General features: G+C 32.5%; 4 protein-coding genes across 7 annotated transcripts; 3 read left to right on the plus strand and 1 right to left on the minus strand.

Moving 5' to 3' along the window:
- Nucleotides 1–713: 713 nt before the first annotated feature.
- On the plus strand, nt 714–3,956 carry LOC111317992 (putative arabinosyltransferase ARAD1). The gene is made up of 4 exons (XM_022920580.2): nt 714–1,393; nt 2,288–2,584; nt 2,675–2,773; nt 3,191–3,956. Exons 1-4 carry the CDS (start codon nt 914–916, stop codon nt 3,614–3,616), a joined length of 1,302 nt encoding a protein of 433 aa, XP_022776315.1. The 5' UTR covers nt 714–913; the 3' UTR covers nt 3,617–3,956.
- A 1,926-nt stretch (nt 3,957–5,882) lies between these two features.
- LOC111317993 (flavonoid 3',5'-methyltransferase-like) lies at nt 5,883–9,061 on the plus strand. 3 transcript variants are annotated; one of them, XM_022920582.2, is made up of 6 exons: nt 5,883–6,009; nt 7,405–7,506; nt 7,662–7,747; nt 7,939–8,083; nt 8,243–8,374; nt 8,558–9,061. In XM_022920582.2, exons 2-6 carry the CDS (start codon nt 7,456–7,458, stop codon nt 8,846–8,848), a joined length of 705 nt encoding a protein of 234 aa, XP_022776317.2. In that variant the 5' UTR covers nt 5,883–6,009; nt 7,405–7,455; the 3' UTR covers nt 8,849–9,061. The 3 variants fall into 3 exon arrangements, with proteins under 3 accessions (XP_022776317.2, XP_022776318.2, XP_089609429.1); XM_022920583.2 differs by having other exon boundaries at nt 5,993–6,009; nt 7,412–7,506; XM_089753303.1 differs by lacking the exons at nt 5,883–6,009; nt 8,243–8,374 and having other exon boundaries at nt 7,291–7,506.
- A 3,348-nt stretch (nt 9,062–12,409) lies between these two features.
- LOC111317483 (large ribosomal subunit protein uL18c-like) lies at nt 12,410–15,425 on the minus strand. Of its 2 annotated transcripts, none has more exons than XM_089753307.1 (4): nt 15,299–15,425; nt 13,732–13,961; nt 13,317–13,478; nt 12,410–12,682 (listed from the first exon to the last, which is right to left on the minus strand). In XM_089753307.1, exons 2-4 carry the CDS (start codon nt 13,942–13,944, stop codon nt 12,533–12,535), a joined length of 525 nt encoding a protein of 174 aa, XP_089609433.1. In that variant the 5' UTR covers nt 13,945–13,961; nt 15,299–15,425; the 3' UTR covers nt 12,410–12,532. The 2 variants fall into 2 exon arrangements, with proteins under 2 accessions (XP_089609433.1, XP_022775650.2); XM_022919915.2 differs by lacking the exon at nt 15,299–15,425 and adding an exon at nt 14,926–15,084.
- A 1,836-nt stretch (nt 15,426–17,261) lies between these two features.
- Nucleotides 17,262–21,731, plus strand: LOC111317485 (uncharacterized). Its single transcript, XM_089753314.1, has 9 exons — nt 17,262–17,547; nt 19,390–19,503; nt 19,830–19,894; nt 20,121–20,236; nt 20,317–20,371; nt 20,619–20,739; nt 20,941–20,988; nt 21,156–21,250; nt 21,391–21,731. The coding sequence occupies exons 1-9, from the start codon at nt 17,448–17,450 to the stop codon at nt 21,487–21,489; spliced, it is 813 nt and encodes a 270-aa protein (XP_089609440.1). The 5' UTR covers nt 17,262–17,447; the 3' UTR covers nt 21,490–21,731.
- Nucleotides 21,732–23,130: the final 1,399 nt, after the last annotated feature.

Consider the following 23,130-nt stretch of genomic DNA (forward strand, 5'->3'; position numbering starts at 1 on the left):
CTAAATCAAACCTCAACCACTCATTTGATGTTAGATAGTTTAAAATTATAAATATTTTTTTTAAAATTTTTTCATTTGATTTTGTATTTAATTTTAAAAAAATTAAAATTTTAAATTTAATGGTACAATTTGAGGAAATGATTAGAACATTTCAAAAATAAATTTTTAAAAATTATTGAAAGTTTTTAAAAATAGATATTTGAAAAATTTTTTAATATAACAAAAATTTGTTGCAATTTTCAAATAATTATAATGTTTTAAAGAAATGAATTTTTGGTAGAATTAAAAAAATTTTTAAAATAAATTTTCAATATATTAAAAGAATTTTCAAAAATTTATTTCGATAACTTATTAAAAAATGATATAAAAATAAAAAATAATTAACTAATAAATATTTAAATAACTTTTTTTATCGGTTAATTTTTTAAAATAAATTAAAAAAATTTTACGTGCAAATAGTCCCCTTTCGAGTTTCTTTTGTCTAGTAGATTTTGGAAAGTAGTACGAATTTTCTATTTTCCCAATTGGAAATAATCATGATTCATGAACCTTGTAACTGTTTTGCAACAGATAAATCATGCCACGTCCATGATTTTGATGTCCCACCTTTTAACGGTATATTTCCACTACACATGTCATTTTAACCCTCCGAAAAACTGTAAATAAAATCCATTTATTTATTTGCTAGAACTTATAAGGAATAAAGTATACGGTGTTGATTTTTTTTTTTTTTTTGGGGTTTTGTTTTGCTTGAAGTATGGATTAAGGTAAATGCTTTGTGTCTTCGGAAACTAACCGAAAGGACAATAAGGAAAAACATCATCAGACATCAAAGAACAGTTAAAAAAACAGTAAGCAAAACAAAGGGCGATCTCTTTGTCTTTCTCTCGATCGAAACTCACCTTTCAGAACAATGTACGGGAAAGCTGCAATTGGTTTAACGTTCGTGATTCTCTTCCTGATTTCGTGTTCAATCTATGTCGGAACCGTTGATCTCAGATCATACTTCTTCCCCTTACTTCAGTCATCCCCGGTTCCACGCTCCCTCTGTGCAAACGGCCGTCCTTTTCGGGTTTACATGTACGATCTTCCTAGGAAATTCCACGTCGGCATGATGGATCGTCGGGGCTCCGAGGAAGCGGCTCCCGTTACCATGGAGAATTTGCCTCCGTGGCCCCCAAATGGAGGGATAAGAAGGCAACACAGCGTGGAGTATTGGCTGATGGCCTCGCTTCTTTATCACGGCGACGGCGAAGAAGAAAGGGAGGCGGTTAGGGTTTCGGATCCCGAAACTGCGGACGCGTTTTTTGTGCCATTTTTTTCCTCGTTGAGTTTTAATACGCACGGCCATAGCATGACTGATCCTGAGACGGAGGTCGATCGCCAACTACAGGTACTGAAAATGTTAATTGCTCACTTTAAAGTTTAACCTGTTTAATTTCTATCAATTATGGTTTAACGCGTTGTTTCGCGGTTTACTAAGCTAGGAAAGGGAGCAATTAGATTGGGGAGTTGGGTTTTAGTTGTTTTGATCCTAAAACTAAATAGAATAAAGCTCAATTGGTTACTATTTTTTTTCTTCTTTAAGTTTCAATTTGAAGCACTTCCTTTACTGATATTGAATTCCAGAAAAATTGGAGAGTTTGGCTTTCTGGGAAATGAGATTAGATGTGGATAGCATTGGAAATTATAAAAGTAAGATCATGTTAATAAGTTTGGCTTTTGACTTGTTGAAGAATTAGCCAATGGTTTAGACACTAGCACTGTGGAAAGATGAAAGGTTGGATTTTTTGGAATTTATTAATGAAATATTGCTTTCAAACATGTAAACACATTATAACTTGAGTGAATCTTTTGATCACGATGCATTCGATCCTTAGCCAATGGTTCCATTATCCATGGTAATGATTACTAGAGAAAGGAGGACCTATACTTGCTTCTTGCTATTACTTGAAAGTCTGTAAAATAAATGCTAATTGTTATTTCCTCAATCTTTTTTTTTTTAAAGTAAGATTTATATGTTGTCTTTTACTATCTGCGATCAGCCAGTGGACAACAAGTAGTACCTTGCACAGGTTTCTGGAAATAAATCATCATGCTTGCCCCATTAGGATTCTGTTATACTAAAGTACTAATCTGTGAAGCATGATTTGAGAAAACTTTATTCCCCACTGCTGCGGATGAGTTTCTCTGGGTTGTAATTAATGCTTTGTGTTTTACCAGCACCGTGCACTGCTACCATTATCTGATATTTCAGTTTTCCTATGTGAATTGCTTCTCGTTTCAGGTTGAGTTACTTGAATTCTTGCAAAAATCCAAGTACTATCAAAGATCTGGAGGCAGAGACCATGTAATTCCTATGACACATCCAAATGCTTTCAGATTTCTTCGACAGCAGTTGAATGCATCTATTCTTATTGTTGTAGATTTTGGCCGCTATCCTAGAAACATGTCAAGTTTAAGCAAAGATGTGGTTTCTCCATATGTACATGTTGTGGATTCCTTCACAGATGATGACCCTTTGGACCCATATGAATCTCGAACCACACTTCTTTTTTTCAGGGGAAATACTGTCAGGAAAGATGTATGATTGCTTTTAAGACACAAATATTCCCTTCAAACCTCTGTTGAATCTGAGTAATATTACTCAACTCAAGACCATTTTCTGTTGCAGCAAGGCAAAATTCGAGTCAAACTGGCAAAGTTGTTGGCTGGTAGTGGTGATGATATTCATTACGAAAAGAGCATAGCAACTTCAACAAATATTAAAATGGTATGCTGCTTACCTAGGCCCTTGGATGTTACAATTTTCAATACAATTAAATCACAAAGTGGTAATCTTTCTTTCCAACTCTACATTTTTCTGGCAGTCAGAAAAGGACTTGCTTGTCAATACATGTTATGGTGGCTTTCTACAACCATGAGTACCAATTTTAGTTACCTTGCCTTCTATTCATACTTTCCCTTTGGATGTTTCAGACAATATTTTTGTGATGAAACTCTATTAAACAGAAGCTATTTTTCACTTTATTATGGTTACTAATCCTTTTAAACTTCTTAAAAATCTAAAACAAAGTAATCTCGTTTTCAAGCTGTAGGTAAACTTTGGAGTCAGTTTGCATTTTTCTAATAAAATTTTATGCTATACCTATACTGTCTATCTTATTTCTTTCACCTTCTTGTGTGTTAGTCTACTGAGGGGATGCGCTCGTCAAAGTTCTGTCTGCATCCTGCGGGGGATACACCTTCGTCTTGCCGACTATTTGATGCTATTGTGAGCCATTGTGTTCCTGTAATTGTCAGTGACAGAATTGAGCTTCCCTACGAGGATGAAATTGACTACATGGAATTCTCAATTTTCTTCTCTATGAAGGAGGCATTAGAACCTGGCTATTTGGTCAGTCAGTTGCGTCAATTTCCAAAGGATAGATGGGTTGAAAAATGGAAGCGGCTTAAGAATATTGCCCATCATTACGAATTCCAGTACCCTCCAAAGAAGGAAGATGCTGTCAATATGTTGTGGAGACAGGTAAAGCACAAGCTTCCGGGGGTTCAACTAGCTTTACATAGAAGTAGAAGGTTGAAAGTTCCAGATTGGTGGCGGCGGAGGAGATGATTTCAGAACCTTGTTTTATGACACTGAACATCACAATCCTTTTTTTTTTTTTTTCATTTATGGAGACCTCATTGCGGGAACAAGCAAAAGGTGCGCAGAAGTCACAAGCTAACATCATGGGCCAGCTTTACCGTCCTGATGAGTTACCGTGTGTGGTTTCAATTTTTTCCCTCCATATTTTCCAGCATTATAGTAAACGAGGTAGTCTATTAAGATTTATCCTCATTTTTTTGTCTGGCAACAGCTAATAATGTTTTTCATCATTTGGTAGTGCGGAAGTTATAGATATTGTAAAGACATAGGATTTACAATCTAGAAACATGTGAAAGGTTTTCCTGAATAGTTCTAATTTTTGCATTCAGATATTCTGTAAGGTCATTCAGTGAAGTTATCAAGCTAATTCATGTACCAGAGAAAACTTGAAACTTTTTTAACTGTGAAAAATGGTGGAATTTTTTTTTTTTTTTACAAAAAGAACTGCAGTATGAAGATAAAGAGATAAAATTACAGACGTTAAAATTTAAAATTTAAAATTATTAGATATCATCTTTTTATAATGATTGTAACAATTAATTGAGTTATATTTTAATATCACCGAAATAAACTTTTTTTTTTCCTTTAGCAAAATGCAAAAGATGTCATTATTTTCAGTTTTTTAGTGTCACTGAGACTGAGAGTTGAGACTTTAAGAAAGATTAGCATCGATTCCGCCTGGATGCAATTTCAGTAACTGGGGCTGGTGAAATATTGTTGTCACGTTGAAATTCTTGAAATCTATTTTCAACTGCTCCAATTGAGATCTTCAGTCACCCAAACGGAAGATCTCAGTTAGAAGCATTCTTGGGCTTAGCTATTTTATAAACAAAATTTCTAGAACGTTGTTTCCCCGTACGCCGTTCGGTTCATTTGATTGGATTTCAACCGTGGAAAAACTTTGGGAATGTTACCAATCCACATGTTGCTGACCATAATTAAATAGACTTCGAGTGACTTTTTAGAGCTGGTAAAGACAGCGTGAACGCATTGCTGACTTCAAGAGTTTTTTTTTTTTTTAATTATCAAGATTTAAAATTTTGTAATGTCCCTAGACCTTAAATTTTGGTCATTAAGTAGTGGTCCCCCTTTCTTTATAATGTCCCTAGACCTTAAATTTTGGTCAGGAGTTGGTGGCCTGCTACATTAATGTACATGAGAGCAAGCATCACTCTGTTGAGATTTGAATACTCCATTGGTATAGGGTGATTTGGCTTAGGTCAAAACAAATCACCTTAATTATAAAAGTGAGAATTTTTTTATCATTTTGTTAAAAGACTCTTTATTAATATAATAAATCACCCTAAGCTATGAATTTTTTTATCATGCTGCTAAAGGATAAATTAATTTTTATCCTTTAGTTTAAAACAAATGACCCTAAGCTATTTTTCTGTTATCTTCCTAGTAACACAGCGAAAAATTTATTCTTTTGAAAATAAAATATAAAAAACAAAATTATTTGAAAATTAGAATGAAATGGAATATTTGAAACTAAAATATATCAAATCAGATTTCTAAGAAATCTTTACAGGCTTGTCAGCTTTTTACATTAGCGCATGATTTGAAGACGACCTCTCTAGCAAATATCCATAATTGTAAGTCAATTGAGTAAGAATTAAAATTCTTTTGGATTTTTGAAGGTAAAACCAAGTTCTATTGATCTAAGAAAGAAAAGAAAAACTCATCAAACACAAATACCCGAAATGAAACTCCCAAATCTTCAACTCAACACACTTTTAAGTTGCCATTGCACATGGGTTTACTAGCAAACAACAACATATAGATTACAACTTAACAACAATGGTTGCTATGCAATTTTCTTATATTACATATTACAGAAAACTTCAAGTAACATTACATCAAACACCTCATGGGCTTGCACTAGTTGATTCTAATGCATTTATTAAGCACTCTTTAAATTTTAGGGCACAGTTCAATGGATTAAATCTTACGCTGAAATTTACAAACCGAGACAAAAATTTGAGGCTTCCCACCGAAAAGAAGGGCATACTTTAATAAAATGTCTTAAATGTCATCATTCAAAGCTGTTGGATTGGTTGTACCAAAAAACAATGTAGATGTAGTAATAGTCTGACATGCTTTAAAGATTCTAAAAACAAAAAAGAGGAGCATGCAGCTGTCGTGTAGAAAAAGAATCGATTCTCTAATTTCAAAGTTTCCATCAAAAGAAAATAACAATAATTGAGTCGGAAATGGTTTGCCTATAAAAGGATAAATAGAGGGTGAGAAATGTCTATCACAATCAGTGATATATAGAGTGAGTGAAAGTTGTCCTTTGGGGCTGGCTGTCGGAAGAGTTGCCAAAGCTATAAAGTTCTTAGATAACAAGCAAAGCAAAGGTAATAACTATATTCTTCTCTCTTTTTTTTTTTTTTTTACTCATTTATTTTGTAATATTTTGTCAAAATTATTGTTTTATTGGCTTGAATGTTAGTAATTTCCATTTGTGATGAAACTTTGATTGTTGGATTGGCAAATGTGTCTAAGCCGTGGATCTCATCCCTTCAGTTTAGCTTTCAAAATGGAGAGAATCTGTCGAGGATCAGATTTCTTAGCTTCAATCTGTGGAAGAAATTATTTTTTGCCACATCAACTAAAGGTGGAAGACAACTCAAAATTCCACTCTGACTCTAAATATGAAAAAGACAAAATCAAAGTTTTTTTTTTTAAAAAAATTTTAAATTAAATTAAATTTATTTATATAATCATTCATAAAATAAAAAAAAAGATATTCAACAGATCTTTAATTTTTTTTTTCTAATCTTGATTTCCTTTGTATAAAAAAAGTCTATATATATTTTTTTCAAAACCGAGCTAATGTAAAAATTTTATTACCCCAAATCTTAATTCCAAATCAAAGGTGTATAGTAAGACATGCACGCACCCTACAACCAACTTTTTTTTCTGATTTGTAGTACAAAAATGTGTATTAAAACTCATGATATACACCTCTACTATCAATTTGTACCTTAATTATCTTTATGATTCGAAGTAAGTTTATGTGGCTATCCTTTTCTTTCTTTGCATTTTTCCCCTCTACCATCCATTTTGGTTAAAATTTTCCTTACATCTTAGACTGGAAAAACACTGAAAATGACAGATAAATTGTATGCTATATGCTGATTTGATGACCTTGAGGTTGCAAAACTGTTTTCAGAAATCATTATTTCATATCACAAGGAACTATATTTCCACATTATTGGTATGTATATGTATTTCTTAATCCTTTCAAATTAGAAAGGTATAAAGAACTTTTATTTAAGAGTTCGTTTTGATATATTGACAGTAAACTTCTTTAACCCCACAAGTAAAATTAAAAATCAACAGATCCCATTTTTAAAATTTTTTTGCATGACAAAAATAAATTAGGCCAAATTCTCACATACGAGGGCGACAGCTGTAGTAGGTGGATGAAAGCAAAAGCAATAGAGCAAGTATGGGACCATCTTAATTTCCATGTTCTTTCAAGAACATGGAGTTATCAATACCCACCAAACAAACGTGGGGTACCTTGCATCTATGGTCTAAAATGGCTACTGTTTTGGAAATGTATAGCTGGCGTGACCAATGTGCACTGGAGATTCTGCTACTAGTTTTTTTCCCTTTCGTTTTATGCTAATAGTGATTTGTGGACCATATTTCATTGATTACTACAAGACACTCATATAGGAAAGCGAAATGCTAACTAAAATGAAATCATCACCTACAAATTATTTGATGGATGTGCAATTCAGTATATAGATAAAGGAAGAGCCAGTGAAGCCATATTGCAAAAGTTTTAAACCATGGCAGATTGGACCAAGAAGACCATCCTTAGAAACGATGCCCTTCTGCAGGTATTTCATATATATGACAAGTCATCTGCTTTTTTTTTTTTTTTTTTTGGGATACTTACCATATCTTTAATTTTAAACTGAACTGCTTGCTCTGTTTTTTATTTTTTATTTTTGGAGGTGCGAACAAAAAGATTAATGTATTTATTGTATTGCAGTATATCTTCCAAACAAGTGCCTATCCCAAAGAGCACGAGCAATTGAAGGAATTAAGAGAGGCCAGTGCCATGAAGTATAAAGATTTGTAAGTTGTTGATATTTTTTCCGGTGGTTTATCTATAGTAATCTTGTCAACTGTTATCAAAATTTATGGAGTCTTTCAATTGAAAAAGTTGCATAAAAAGAAATGGGGAAAAATGTTTTCTTTCTTAATTTGGTACCAATTACATATTCTTTAAATAGAAAAATGTGATATGAACTTGGTTTACCATACAGGAGTGTCATGATTGTGCCTGTTGATGAAGCACAGTTCTTATCTATGCTTCTAAAGATAATGAATGCCAAGAAGACCATGGAAATTGGAGTTTTTACTGGCTATTCCCTTCTTACTACGGCCCTTGCATTGCCTGACGATGGCAAGGTATGATTTTAATATGTTGCTGATCTTAGTGATCGCCCTGTTTTTTTTTTTTTTTGGCTTATTTTCGTTAATTTATCAGTAAAATGATCTTGTAGCTAGCTGATTTAATTTCCAAATGCAAATTGAAATTAAAAAAAAAAAAAAAAACCCTTTTGGCAGGTAATGGCAATTGATCCTGACAAAGAAGCTTACGAAACTGGATTACCATTTATCAAGAAAGCCGGAATGCAGCATAAGATTGAATTCATTCCATCTGATGCCTTTTTAGTTTTAAATGATCTTATAAAAAATGTGAGTATATATATTTCATGCTTGATATATTAAGAACTTAGACTCCACTTAGGAGCGTGGTGGGAGCATCCATCGCGTCGAAAGATGAAGCGTTTTATGGCTCCCTAATGGAACTTAATCTTTCACTCTACCGCACCATGTTAGTTAATTACTATCTATCTTGATATGATTGGAACTTTGCAGGGGGAAGAAGGGAGCTTCGATTTCATATTTGTGGATGCATATAAAAGTGATTATCTTAAATTTCATGAGCTGACGCTGAAATTGGTGAAGATCGGAGGAATTATAGCTTATGACAACACTTTATGGTATGGTTCGGTTGCACAATTAGAGAAAGAAGTGGTGGACGACCGTATTAAGATGTTAAGAAATTTTATCATCGAATTTAATAGCTTTATTGCAGCTGATCCTCGAGTTGAGTCATCGCTCCTTTCCATTGGCGATGGCCTCACTCTATGCAGGCGTCTCTATTAGTCAATATGGGACTCGTCCATGCTGGTGAAGTAGTTTGAAACACAATAAAGTAATTATTTGTATCTTGTTGTTTTAATTAGTTTGAATAATTTTTATGTTACAAAAAAAAAAAAAATGCAGAGATTGGAAAAGATTACTAAATATTTGAATTTTAATTTCAGATATATTGATTATTATCTTTTAAAAATAATTATATGAAATAATTAATTTAAATCTTGGCTAATTTAAATATTAGCAAAGCATTTTGAATTTGGGCATTTTAATGTCAATTTGCATTTGATGGCATGTGTTTGTTTACGGGGAAAAACTGCACACCCATTGGTAAATTGTAACCGGAATTTTAGATGGAAAATAGGCGCAGCTGGCAATTAGAGGTTTTTTAGGTTTATTTTGTGGCTTAAAATTGTTGACGTGGCACGTCAATTTTGCCATATGAATATTCCTTTCAACAATATATTTTTAGAGTTAATATTATGAATTATTGTTAAATAATATTAAAATATTTAATATGATATTTAAATCATTAATTTATTATTTAATTTTATATTTGAAAACATTTTTATTCATCATATATTATTATTTAAAATTAATTACATTAAAAATAAATATTTTATTTATTAACAATTTTATAATTTAAATATTATATTAATTTTTTTTAAATTTTAAATATTATAATAAATATTTTACTATAATTTGTAAGCTATTCATAACATTAACTTTTTACTTAAAAAGTCTTATCACTTTTTTTAATTAAAAATATTAATTATATTACTTAAATTACTTAAAATATTTAGGTAGTGACACAAAGCACTTTACCAAATCTCAACAATGACAAAAAAAAAAGTATAATTTTATCTAATTATCGTTAAAAAACTTTATTGTCAAATTACTATCTATATAATAAGCATATTATATTACCCAAAATCGGATTCTCTCATTGGATATGTCTTTGTGTTGTTACATTAGTATTTAGATTAGATAATTTGTATATTTGTATTATATAAATTATTAATAATTTATATATTTATATTATATTTTATTCAAAAATTATATGTTATAATTTATGTTAATACAAAAAATATATATTTTGTTTTATCAAAATCATATACGATTTTATTAAAATTTTAAATCGTGTCATTTTCATATTTTTTATATTATTTTTTAATCATATTTTTATATTATATTTTATATTATCAAGTGATAATATTCCTTTTGACTACTTTTATTAACTAAAAATGTATAAGCAGATAAATTAAATCACTTTTTCAGAGATTGACACAAATTAAGAAACTAGGACATACTTTTGTTTATCAAATACAAATAGAAAATTTTACTATCCAAGAAGATCTGATCCGAGATTCTAAACCAAAAGGAAAAGGTTTGAAAAATCTGACAAAATAAATTGTTGACTTTGAGTTACAGACGGAAATAGTTTGAAGAAAAATAAAGTAAAGTTGCACATTAAACCTTGAAAGACAACATAATTTGCTTAAAGATGAGAAACAAGAAACAACCTCTAGAAGAATAAGGTTCCACTTATAAACCGAAAATCATGTCAATACTCTAAAAAAAAAAAACCGTTTAGATTTGCAATTGAGAAAGGATTCTCAAAAGCATTATATCAAACGGTTGGTCTGCAAACTCCTACTAAAATCATTAACATCAAAGTTACCCTAAATATTCCAACCTATATCTTATAACTCAAAAACAAAACCAAACATTCCACTTTCTTAATTAAAATGTAAAGAGATATAGTTAAAGATAAGCGAAAAACAAATAATTTTACCAAATTGACATCTCAGATTAAATCAATTGTAATTACGGTGAATCTCTTCGGTCTAATGATAAGAGGAGGCACGAATTTTTTTAATGCGGTTTAAAACCATGTTACTGTATTTCTCTATTATCTTAAGAGCAAAAAATTAAATATCATCCAAAGTTAGCTAAAAGAAATAAACAGAAGTATAAAGACCGTGAGCTATGAGAAGACGTCATGCAAAAGAAGAATAAAGGAATGGATGGCCTTACAATAATCGGTAGCAGGTTCAAGCTTTTAAAGTGAGGATGACGTGACTCTCTAAATTTATGAGAATTGAAAGGTGGTTGAGGAAAACGACTGCCTTTGTATTCCCCAAACCGTATTTCAGAAAGTAGACACAATTGTTGCCAGCATAAATCAGCAAAAACAAGTAAATACTAAGAAGTTCAAATTACAAGTACATGGATCAAAGAAAGAAAATAAAAGATCAACTATAACTGCTCTATCGCAGAAAAATAAAAGGGATAATTACACTTTTAGTCCTAAATATTTAGGAGTTTTTTAATTTTAAACGTTATCAAATCTTATATTGTTGGGACATTTTCAAACAGATTTGATCAAGGAAACCTGACATGGCATTTAACGTGGATATGTTGTGCTATTGAGATATGCCTCAAGGTTCCTCTTCCTGTGTTTTCTCTTTTGAGTTTCCTTTTGTTGATTTTCGTGGGTTGGGGCACCATTTCTGACATAGGACTATCCAGCCAGAGCAAAGCATAAAACATGCTAGTACTAAACCTTTAATCTGTAATGGGGAATATTTGGCATTGCCTCTTTTGATTTTCCTTTTTACTAGTTGCTGGTAATAGGCAATTCCTTCAGTCATGCGAGCAGAGAAAGTAGTTGAGGCGGAGGGCGTTTGGTGGCGCAGCGTGGGTGACATCCATGATTCGTGTTGGCCTGTTGCGCTGCCTTTAAGGTTCAAAAAAGTCTCCTCCAAAGCTTCTTTCTTTTGATTTGTCTCCACTCAATCTCGCCATATAAAAGCCACATGGCAGTCATACCAAATCTCAAATTCAGAGCACCCCTAGATAAAGATATTACACAGTCAAGTGAACTTAGCCACCTTGCTTAACTTCCAAATACATAAAGCTTAGCTTTTGTTGTCACAGTTCTTTTTTTATTGAAAATTTCATGATTAAGACCCCTCCTGACTCGCGTTTTTTCGGCTCGTAAGAACATCCCCCTTCGGCCTTCAGTGATAAACACAGATGTGTTTGAACCAATCTCGTGAAGGAGAGTGTCCTCGGGTGAAACATCAAATTTTAGATACTATTTGATTTAATTGTTCAAAAAGTTTCGCCTACTTTACTCGGTCGACGGTCGTCACTCGGGATTGTGTTCTGAAGACGGCCTGCTTTATGGAATCTAATAAACCGCTTTGGATTTCTTGCCTTGACCAAGGAGATTCATACATTCTCTACTTGCTATAAAAGTAATCCCCTGCCTTGATTTTATTATAGACGTCCTTAATATAATAAAAAATATTAAAGATTTAATTTGAGCATAAATATTGTAAATGCTTTACAGTTGTTTGGAGTTTTTTTTTTTTTTTAATTCCTTTTCCTTATTTCTTTCGCTGCATCTCAGTCGGTTTCTCTTTTTCTCATCGATCATCTGCAATCTGATTGAAAATTGAAAAGGTATTCTTCTCGAATACCATTTTTTGTTTATTTTTTAATGTTCATATTTTGACAGGACATTACTGTAGAGGTTTTTTTTTTTTGGGGGGGGGGGGGAAATTACAGAACTAAAAAAATCATCAAATATATGTCTAAGAGAAAATATTCTTCATGCTGTCTAATACAAGGATTAAAGGAAGAATAAAAAGAACAAAGTTCACAAGAAAACTAATTACTCCAAGTTTAAAATTGAAGGCCATGCTCCCTAGCAGAAGCAGCAAGGGCTTCTATGCGTCCATGATACGGATATCCACCTCTGTCAAAGGCCACCTTTGTGATCCCTTTTTCCCAACAGGATTTTGCAATGAATTCGCCAACCCTCTTTGCCACTTCCTGAAGCCAGAAGATTGAAATATTAAGCAATTTTATCAAATTGAGGCAAAAAAAAAAAAAGGAGAGGAAGTGGAACAAACCATGAGAAAGGCATCAAAATCTAAGCAGAAGTGGGAGATTGAAATTGGGCAAATAAGAGGTCAAGGTCCACTAGGAACAGCATGAACGTAGGTGAAAAGTAAATTTACCAATGGATACAAATAGAAACAGAGGAATATTGAAAAATCAACTAACCACACAGCTTGCCTACAAATCTCATATTAATGCGAGGAGGTGGAAAGGAGAAACACATGCACCTACCGCCTTATAGACCCAAGTGAGATTCACAAGTGCATGGCGAGGCAATTTTAGGAGAAAGTGGCAAATTAAGCATGATTCAAGACAACTCCCGAAAGGGCCTAAATGTGGAACAATACTCGCCAGGAGAAGTCGAGCCTTTTTTGGTATTTCTTATGATCAAGTGGAAATAAGAAACACACACCAACAAAACATCAAAACGTGTATAACAGTTTACAAAAGCACCTGGATTCATTAAGTAAAAGAAGAACAAGGGTAATAAAAAACAGTTATAGTTATCATTCAGAATCAGACCAATGAACCAAAAAATGGATTCAATTCAGTTGACTGAACTCACAATGGTGGGACCAGATGAGTAGCGGAACTCCTCAGAAATTGGTTTCTGCATTGTTGAAGCAGAAGCAAGTGTGTGCAGCTTTGAGTCATCAATGACTTGGACATAGAGATGCTTGTTGGAGCGAAAGACACACAGTCTTGGTCTATCTGGTGTCCCTTCAACCTACAAAAGTAAGAAATCCTTGTGATAAAATAGGGTATGCTAAAATGAGGGTAAAAGCCAGTAGATTTCATTCTGAGACATTAACATCATGTTCATATATCCACCCTTTTAACAGATAAAAATTACTCTCATCTCCATCTTTTCTTCACATAAGAAGAGATTTGAATTTGGTCCTAAAGCATGTAAAAGGCATTTGAATTTTCTTAAAGAGAGAATTGGAAGTAGCTTTAAAGAGATAATCATAGGTAGTAACCTTCTTCCTAATGCGAGAATGGCGGGCATGACGGTCTTGTGTTCTGGTGTGAGCTTTGGCTTGAACATTGAAGAGGAGAGTGGGTAACGATGGGTGTGGACATTTTTCATACGGCAGCCTCATGGGAATTCCCAAAAATGAAGTCTGATTATGATTGACAACACCAGGAAACTGTAATCTCATAGTCATGGTCATAGTCGTTGCCATACCCATCCCAGATTCCTGTCTATCTGCATTTCAATTTGAAACAAAAATCAGCAGATTATTTTTCTGAAACATGAACATAACCAAAAACAAACAAACCCATTATTATTACAAGGTTTGATTCAATTTTTTTTTCTGCTAGATTCTATCTGATAAAAATATTGCACGACACCTGCAGTGGCTGTCTATTATGCATCTACAGTAATTCAAAAAATGCAATTTTCAGCCTGTTAATCATTCCCAAAATGAGCACATATTGTGTTTAATGGCCCCATTATTGCTATGAATTATGAACAGTAGGATAATAACGGTTCTACGTCATACCCAATGCTCACTATAATAAACAACATAAAGCATCAAAGACAAAATGAAAACAATTACTAAGATCTAATACTTGAAATATTGTTTACCTACTTTGAAGGAGAATACTATCCAGTAAAATTTAAATAAAAAAAGAAAATCAAAGGCACAGGTTACTATTGCCCCATTACAACAGCTGATGTGCTGGAGCTCTTGGTGTGTGTCATTGAAGACTAATTGCAAACAATTTAAAGTCAGCCTTAAGTCAATCAAAAAAATTCAAAGCAATTCAACTCAGATATTCTCGGAGAAAGAATTAAGAATGCTTAACACTAAAAAATTCCAGCATTTTCCTACATTTTCTCACCAACCAAACAGAACATTCAAAATCTGAGACTAGAAGGATCCTAAGAACCGAAAATCACATATCAAGGAATCAAAACGTATAATTCCACCACAAACCATAAAAAAACACAGAACTTCCCAAACAGTCAATCAAAAAATTCCCTTTCAATTGTCCAACGTTTTCTCGCCAACCAAACAAAAAGACTCAAATCGAAACCTCAACTCAATCTAGAACTAAAACTAAAATAAAAATAAAAACTCCAAAAAAAATTCCTCAAAAAATTTTTTTAAAAAAAGAAGAAAAATGAATTATAGCAACAAAACTGAACGCACTTTAAAACGCACCGAGAAAGTGAACCGGATGGATTTCTGGAGAGTTTCGACTGGAGAAAGAGAGAAGATAAAATGGAACCGTACAAATTGTAGAGAAGAGTGAAGAAAACCTTAGAGGGAAAAACGAAGCGAAGAGAAGAGAAGAGAAGATTGAAGCAAAGATGACGAAATTGAAGCTCTATTGGTCAGCTTTTGCCTAGCTTTTATATTTATACAACAATGAAATCATTAAAAAAAATGAAGACTTTGGTTTTTTTTCTTCCGAAATTTATCCTCTAATTTTTGTTATTACATTGAACAAATTAAAACAAACAAAAGTTGGGGATAGCTTTTATTATTATTATTATTATTATTATTATTATTATAAAACTGATTTATGCCATACCTTTGAATTGGAATGAGTTGTGTTGTGACTGTAAGAGGAGTGTGGAACTTGGACAGAAGGATAGAAGGATAAGCCTTTAACTATTGGGGAAGGAAAGGCGCTTAAAGTCATTGTACTCTTTTGCTGCGATCAGCTCACTACGTCGTCACCGAATAAGAGAATTTACTTGTTAGTATTTGGGAAGAAGTAAAAAGGTTTTATTATCAAATCATTTTTAATTATAAAAAGAATTTGTAATTTTTTTTTACATTTTAATATATGTTAATATTAGTATATGTGATCTATAGGTAAAACATTAGATATTATAACCTTGATTATAAATGCAAATGGTGAAATACAAATCTTTACTTCAAACTTCAAACTATAATTTCAAAATTTCCAGATTTACATTTTCAAAAAATTTCAAAAATTTTTAAATTTATAAATTTAAAAACTTTTAAAAACTCCAAATCTAATATCTAACTTACAAATTTAAAAACTTTTAAAAACATATTTCCATAAATCACCATTTTACAAAAAAACAAACACATATTACAAACATAAACCCATTCAATCATTCAAACATCAACTGCTTTTCATTCTATACAAGTAAGGGTCCAAAACTTAAATCAACACTTACAAACACCCAACCCAAATGTCAAACAATCATCCTTATGGGATTCTTTTATTATATAGTTATTTTATGATTTTAATATCAAAAAATAAAAAAATCATAAAAATAATTTTAAAATATAAAAAATAAGAAGTTTAAATGTTCAAAAAACAATAAGACATAATTTGAGGATATTTAAAAAAAAAAAGGGACAGAGGAAGTATCATTTATCATGACTGTCACTTTTTTTTAATTTTTTTTAAAGACATAAAAGAAAAAAATATTTTCAAAATAGAAAATAAAAAATTTAAAAGAAATATATATATATAATTATAATAGTAATTGAAAGTGAAAATTCTGAAAAATAAAAAATATCGAAACAACCAAATAAATAAACAATTATTTTTAGCCTGTACAACCATCCACAAAAAGAAAAAAAATATATTTTTTGTTTTTTTTTATCTAAATCAAATCAAAAAATGAAAAAAAATAAGATACAAAGATCACAACCCAAAGAAAACAATAAAAAGAAAGAAAAAATAAATAAAGATATCTTATGTTACGGATTTGACTGTTTTGAATCGGTGAAATGATAATATAATATAAGACAAAAGAAAGAAGTTTTCGATGATTTTTTAAGAAAGATTATTAAAAAATATATATTTACCAAACACAACTTTAATATCTAAAAACTAGTCAGAAATAAAGAGTCTATTTTTATGGACCGTAAAATTGATTTCTGAAATTGAAAATAATAGACTATAAATCGATAAAAAGAAGTGTGTTTGACTATAAATATAATTATAATGAAAAAAATTGAATATGACAGACTATTGTTTAAATAAAAATATTTATTATTATAATTGAATTTTTTTTTTCAATTTTTTTATAAAAACAGGCAACTGACTTCTAGAGATCATGAAACCACTGAATCCTTCCCCTTACAATTAGAGACAATAACTTGAAACTGTATCGCGAGATGCTATCTAAACGCATCTTGTGCAACAATTGAGACCCCCTTTTAGTCTGAATTCTATAGCATTTCGGAATCCAAAAATGGACTAAGCTTACTGAACTTCCAAAGACATAAAGGTTAGCTTTTTATTATTTATTTGTCGAAGTTTACATTTTGAAGTTAATCTTAAAATTGATAAATTAACACATTAAAAGCTAAAATAAAACCCAAAAATGGCTTACACATGAAAAAGTTGGTTCTTCATCTTAATTTGAGTTGTAAGTTAAAATCAGTTGAGTAAAAGGAAAAACTGGTTTACCAATTAGAAAGTGAAGACAAAGGCAAAAAGCCTATTACCCCCAGCCAAGCAGAAGAAAGAATCAGGGGTAGTTTTGACTTTTGATATTTAGCCCATTATCTCTCTCACTCGCATCAGAAGTATGGGGCCAGGAGAACCGGGACCCTTCCCTTTTCTCTTGTCTCTTCCTCGTTGCTTTCTCTGTTTTATGCTGTCAAAATATCATCTGAGAGTGGTATAATTAGCAGGAATCGCGTTAATAGTATTGAGAGGTGATTAAAAGGCGTTTTCTGAGATTAGAAATATGAGTAGTGTAGTTAGGACTCAAGGAAGCTGCGTGGCGATCAGCTCTCTCTCTCCTTCCTCTTCCATCAACCGTTGCCCCCACGCCTCTGCTGCTTCAGGTATATTAGTCTCTCTCTCTTTGTAATTCGATGCTCATTTTTTAATTGAAAAAAATATATATTTCAGCGGTTCTTACTTCTTAATCCCTTTCTGCAAAGGTGTAGATTATAGAATTGTTGGTTTCATTTTTTGTAGGATTTATGTTTCTGAGGTAGAACTGAAATTTAAAAAGAAAAAAGAAAAAATGATAATGAAGAATATTTTTTCAATAGAGAAGATAAGCACTATCTCAACGAATCTGGTGTTTCGATGGTGGACATGGATTCTGTGATTTCATTCAATTCAAGTCCACACAGACATAAAAAAAAAAAAAACTTTTCTGATTATTCTCCATTTGGCGTGAGAGAAATGGGATCAATTTCAGCAATGATTTTAGAGAATTTGAGTTTAACCATTAGAATCTTCACTCATGGATCTCTCTTGACTCATTATGCCGGATTTGAAGCAATTTAGGGTTTCTGTTAGCGGTCCAACCATCTTAACTTAGTTCCATCATTATCCGTCATTTCAACGTGACCCCTACAATGAACGGTCCATGATTAGACTAGACTTCTCCTCATCAAACACATTAAAATGTCACCCCCACTTGAATAAACCCCCTCTCCTACGGAAATCATAAATCTGATGATTAGTTTTGACGAATCCAAGAATACTTCATGCTGGATTTTTTTTTTCTTTTGTAACAAAATTTTAGATTTTGTGTACTCACAAGATAGGCCACTTTTCATGTACCTGATTTTGGTACGACGCTGACCGTCTGATGTGAAGTTTGGTTCAATCTTTGCAACTACGATAAAGAAGTCTTATCTTTAATAATCCTCTTTTTTCTGTTCTAATGTTTGCTTAGAATTTACTCTATTCACTTTCCGTTGAAGATTCCCTCACGCGTGCTCGTAGAGCGTGTGCTGAGATTCCGACCACTTTGGATCAAGTGCTCACATGAGAGACGATACGTGTTCCATGTGGTCGGGGAAGCGGTCCCACAGTGACAGTCATACGAGTGTCTAAATTCTAGACCAACCCCTACCCCATTGTTTTAGCTTTTCATTCTTTGAGTTTGTCGGGTGATGGCGACAGTACAATAGGCTTAAATCAACCAACTTTCTACACTGCCACACGCAAAAATATTAAATGTTGGGCTTTGTCATATCGATTACAAGTTTAGGAGCGCGTGCACGAGAACCTCGTCTCTTGGGTGAGGGTGACCCTGTCCGTTAATGGGAGTAGCCACTAGGCCAGTCATCTGGTGGTGGTCCCTACCATTTTTGTATAAGAGTGCCACTGGGAAAGAAGAAATGACTGCTCTATGCACTAATGATTTGTTTCATTAAAATCCAAAATTCACGGACCAATTCTTCTCGCTGAATGCAGCAAAATTAACTACGGAAAAACCAAGTTTCTGGACCACCTGAATTTTATTTTTTATTTTTAAGTATTACGAGTTTTTAGAGTTGAAAGCCTTTTGAGAGAATTTTTATTATAATTATTGTAGTATAATTAATTAATTATAATTTCAAATTATGTGAGATTCATTTCATTTATAACTGATGAATTTTTATATAAAATTTTTATTATAATTAAATAGTTGAAATATTATAATAAAAAAATTATAGGTGATATGCTCTCTTACCTTTGAGATCAACAGATATGAAATGGTTTGGCGTAGCTCAGTAGCTCTTGGGCCAGGTTGCTAAGCATAAAAAATAGTCTAGCTTCTGCTTGTTTTATGGTAGTTCTTTGTTTTTTTTTTTTGTTATTTCATTTTTGGTTTGAAGCTGTGACTGTTAAATAAAATTCGGATGGAAAATGTAAAAAGAAAGAGCTCCAATGGTTGTATGCAGATGCTGCAACGTCTGGGACGCCTGCTTGGATCGGCAAGGGCCTTACTTGTGTTTGTTTCAAGCGAAAGGGAGCTTATGAACGGATCTGCATTAACTTGACACCCCAACAGGCAAGTACATGATGTTCATTTCCATTATTATTGGACCGAAAGAACACAACATTAAAAGTTACGTCTTTACTCACGTTAATCGAGAACAAAAAATGTTTCTCAGAGTCGAGTTAGTTGCCACTTTGTCTTGAGTTTGCCTTGGTAGGTTCAATACCATAGCACTTGCCACATTGCAGGTTTAAACCGTTTTTATGCATTATATTAATTAAGCTACTATTCCGTTTTTGTGATTTCTCTTCTGAAATTTCTTGACATTTTGTCATATAATTATTTAACTTATTCTTGTAAACTCCCCCTAAGTAATAGTTTTGCTAGCAAATTTGCAGGAAGAAAGATTGAAGAGGTTGAAGCACCGGACGAAGGTTTACTTTGATGCTTCCAGGCCTGATCACCAGGTTTGCTTTTTACATTTCTTTTCTTTTTTCATAAATTTGACATGTTTACATTGTAGAGGTGCTTTACACTATTTCATTGTCTATTGAGGACACTAACTTGAACTGGAGGGCCCTATGTTCTCCTGAGAACAACCAAATCTCCATACACATTAGGATCAGTTCTATGTGCATTTTTTGTTGAAATATTTTCTGACAGCCCACTTACTGAAAATTTTCATGAGAATAGGAAGCCCTTAGAGCACTATGGTCTGCTACATACCCTGGAAAGGAGCTTCATGGCTTGATATCTGATCAGTGGAAAGAAATGGGATGGCAGGGAAGGGATCCATCTACTGATTTCAGGTTGGCTTTACTTTACAGCTTTTGTTTGGTATATCCTTTCTTTTGTTCTGTGTCTCTGACTTTTTCTTCCTGGTCAACAGAGGTGCTGGATTCATTTCTTTGGAGAACCTGTTATTCTTTGCCAAGACATTCTCGGTAAGTATACGAATCTAAGTTTTCTAAACAGCTAGCCAAAAACTGTCAAGACTGGAGAGCATTGTTGGATTAAGTGACAGTTCTTTTTTCCATGTCATTTGTGCTTACCTCTGTTTATTGTATCGGATAATACAAATATCACTTTCTGAGAGGATCAAGTGTATAATTTTAGTAGCCACGGCTGCCACGTGAAGTACCATCACTATAATGCATTTTTCAATCTGAGACTTGTCACTTGTTATTGCAGACATCATTTCAACGTTTATTAAAAAAGCAGGGAGGAAAGCGAGCTGCATGGGAGTATCCATTTGCCGTTGCTGGTGTAAATATCACATTCATGATCATACAAATGCTTGACCTTGATGCGAGTGAGTGGAAAATGGACACCTTAACTATGTTATTTCAACTTCTGAATATCCTATCGAGTAATTTGACTTTGAAGTAAAGTATTTTAGTATGATTTCTCATTCATTAGTCTGACTATGTTGCTAATGCTAACTTACTTTTGCCTGGAATTAGTTCATTTATCGTGAGGCTGTAAAAGCTAATATAAACTTATTCATTTGCAGCAAAACCTAGGACATTTATCAGATCAGTTTTCTTGCAGATGTTATCAGGTAATAGCCTGCAACTAATCCTAGTAAAAAAAAAAAAAGCAAATGGCTCAGAATCTAATATACAAATGTAATACTTAGCAATTCTGGTTGAATACAAACTAATACATGCATCCACTAATTGACTGGATCATTTCTCTCTGATTCCCTTTTCTCCAATGACTGTTCAGAAAATGAATGGGCCTTTGACTTGCTTTACTGCATGGCTTTCGTTGTTATGGACAAGCAATGGCTGGAGAGAAATGCCACTTATATGGAGTTCAATGTGAGAAGCCTAATATCCTTTCAAGTTCTTGCTTATAATATTGCACCTATTAAAATTGAATTTTCCCAATAGGTGCATGCTTGCATAGACAATAGTTTTTTTGGTTGGTTGTAAAACCTTATCTGCATGTGTTTCTTCAGGATATTTTAAAATCAACCAGGGCTCAGCTGGAGGGAGAACTTTTAATGGATGATGTGCTACGGATTGAAGACATGCCTTCTTATAGCCTTCTCTGTTAGCGATAACCAAACTGTAATCAAGCAGAAGTCCCCAAATACTACTAGTTCAGTCCCATTGTATATTTATTTTTAACGTTAAAAAAGTTGTACAATCCCCTCTTCTGTCCCTCTTTTTCTGGTAAATGAATCCGTAATATGCTCATCTTTTTTATTCTCGTTACTTCTCCTTTGATGGATTCACCAACACTCTGAACCCCAACAGTTGAAAATTTGTAATCGAAATTGTTTGGTTTTGAGTTTGAGAGGTTCCATTACAGAAACTCAAAAGGTAGATATTATTTGATTCTAATATATGCAAAGCGTAACGCTGCATTTAATGGGAGACTAAGATTTGCATTTTTTTCTTTTTTCACAAAAAATACTTTTAAATGGGAAAAAAACATTTGTTCAATTTGAATTAGAAATTTTATTTATAATTTTACCCATAAATCTTTTTTTTTATTATTATTTTTCAGCTTTCATACTAAATACATTGAAAAAAATATGTAACTTTCCATTTTTTCCTTTCTTCACTCTTTTCTCCTTCCTCCACTTTCTTGCGTTTCTACCAAGTATAGTGTGAGCGTAATTTAGATCAGAGAATAAATTTTATAATAGGAAATGGGGAATAATATTTTAGTGATCAGGATCTCTGCTCCCCGGCAACAAAGTCCCACAAAGCACTAACAATTTGGTAAGTACCAACAATTAGATTTATGAACTTACGAGAAAATGGCCTTAGTTCATTGAATTCCAAACAGTGGTTGGTACTAAATTGAGGAAAATGTCAAATTTGAAAATTTTCATGATGTGAGAAACTTAAGCTGTCAAATGGATGGCTAACATTTTGATTCTTGGGTCTTGAGATTTCCTGCAGTGGATTTTGTTGGCTTATAGCCTCTCGTATTAGGAGAGTATAATTAAACATATAGATTATTATTCCATTGTATAATTTTAAAATTTTTAATTATACAATCAAATTTATAGGATTGACATGTCTGTTTATAAGGTTGGAAGATTTAATAAACAAGCATAGCTCAATCTTGTAAGGTTACAAAAATTAATAGATAAAAACCAACAATTATATAATTGTCAGTAGAAAATTAAATTTTAATTTTAATGATCAGAATTCATTCATTGACAACCATAAATAACAATATATATATTTACAATTTTAGAATATTCTTAAAAGAACTAAAAAATTGTCTCTTTTATGCCAACTGATTATGGTCCCTAGTCTTAAGTTAGAAGCCTTTTGTCTGCATACTGAGGCGGCAAAGCAACTCCATAGATGATAGGTCTCACTTGCCCTTTTTCTAGACAGGTACTTGCAACTATAAAGTAATAGAGCTTGTTTTTAAGTCTTGGCACTCTTGGCATCAAATCCTCAAAATCGCCACACCTAAATCCATCCTTGAATGAGGGGCTAATGAAAAGGAAAAGACACCTTAACTCCAATTACGTCTTATTAAAAAAGGTAAATGAGGTGGAATGTGTTGGGTTGAAAATGATTCACTAACCGCTCCCAAGTCGCATGAATATTATATTATCTTACCTAACCAAAATGGAATCTCATCAAAGTTAATGCAAATTGGAAATCTTTGACCTTCACAATTGTGTAATACTCCATATTATTACTGGCTAAACATGGTGGAGGGCAGA

Source organism: Durio zibethinus, chromosome 2 (genome assembly GCF_047325235.1).
Source record: "Durio zibethinus cultivar Kanyao isolate XHJ-2024 chromosome 2, ASM4732523v1, whole genome shotgun sequence".
NCBI classification, from domain to species: Eukaryota; Viridiplantae; Streptophyta; class Magnoliopsida; order Malvales; family Malvaceae; genus Durio; species Durio zibethinus.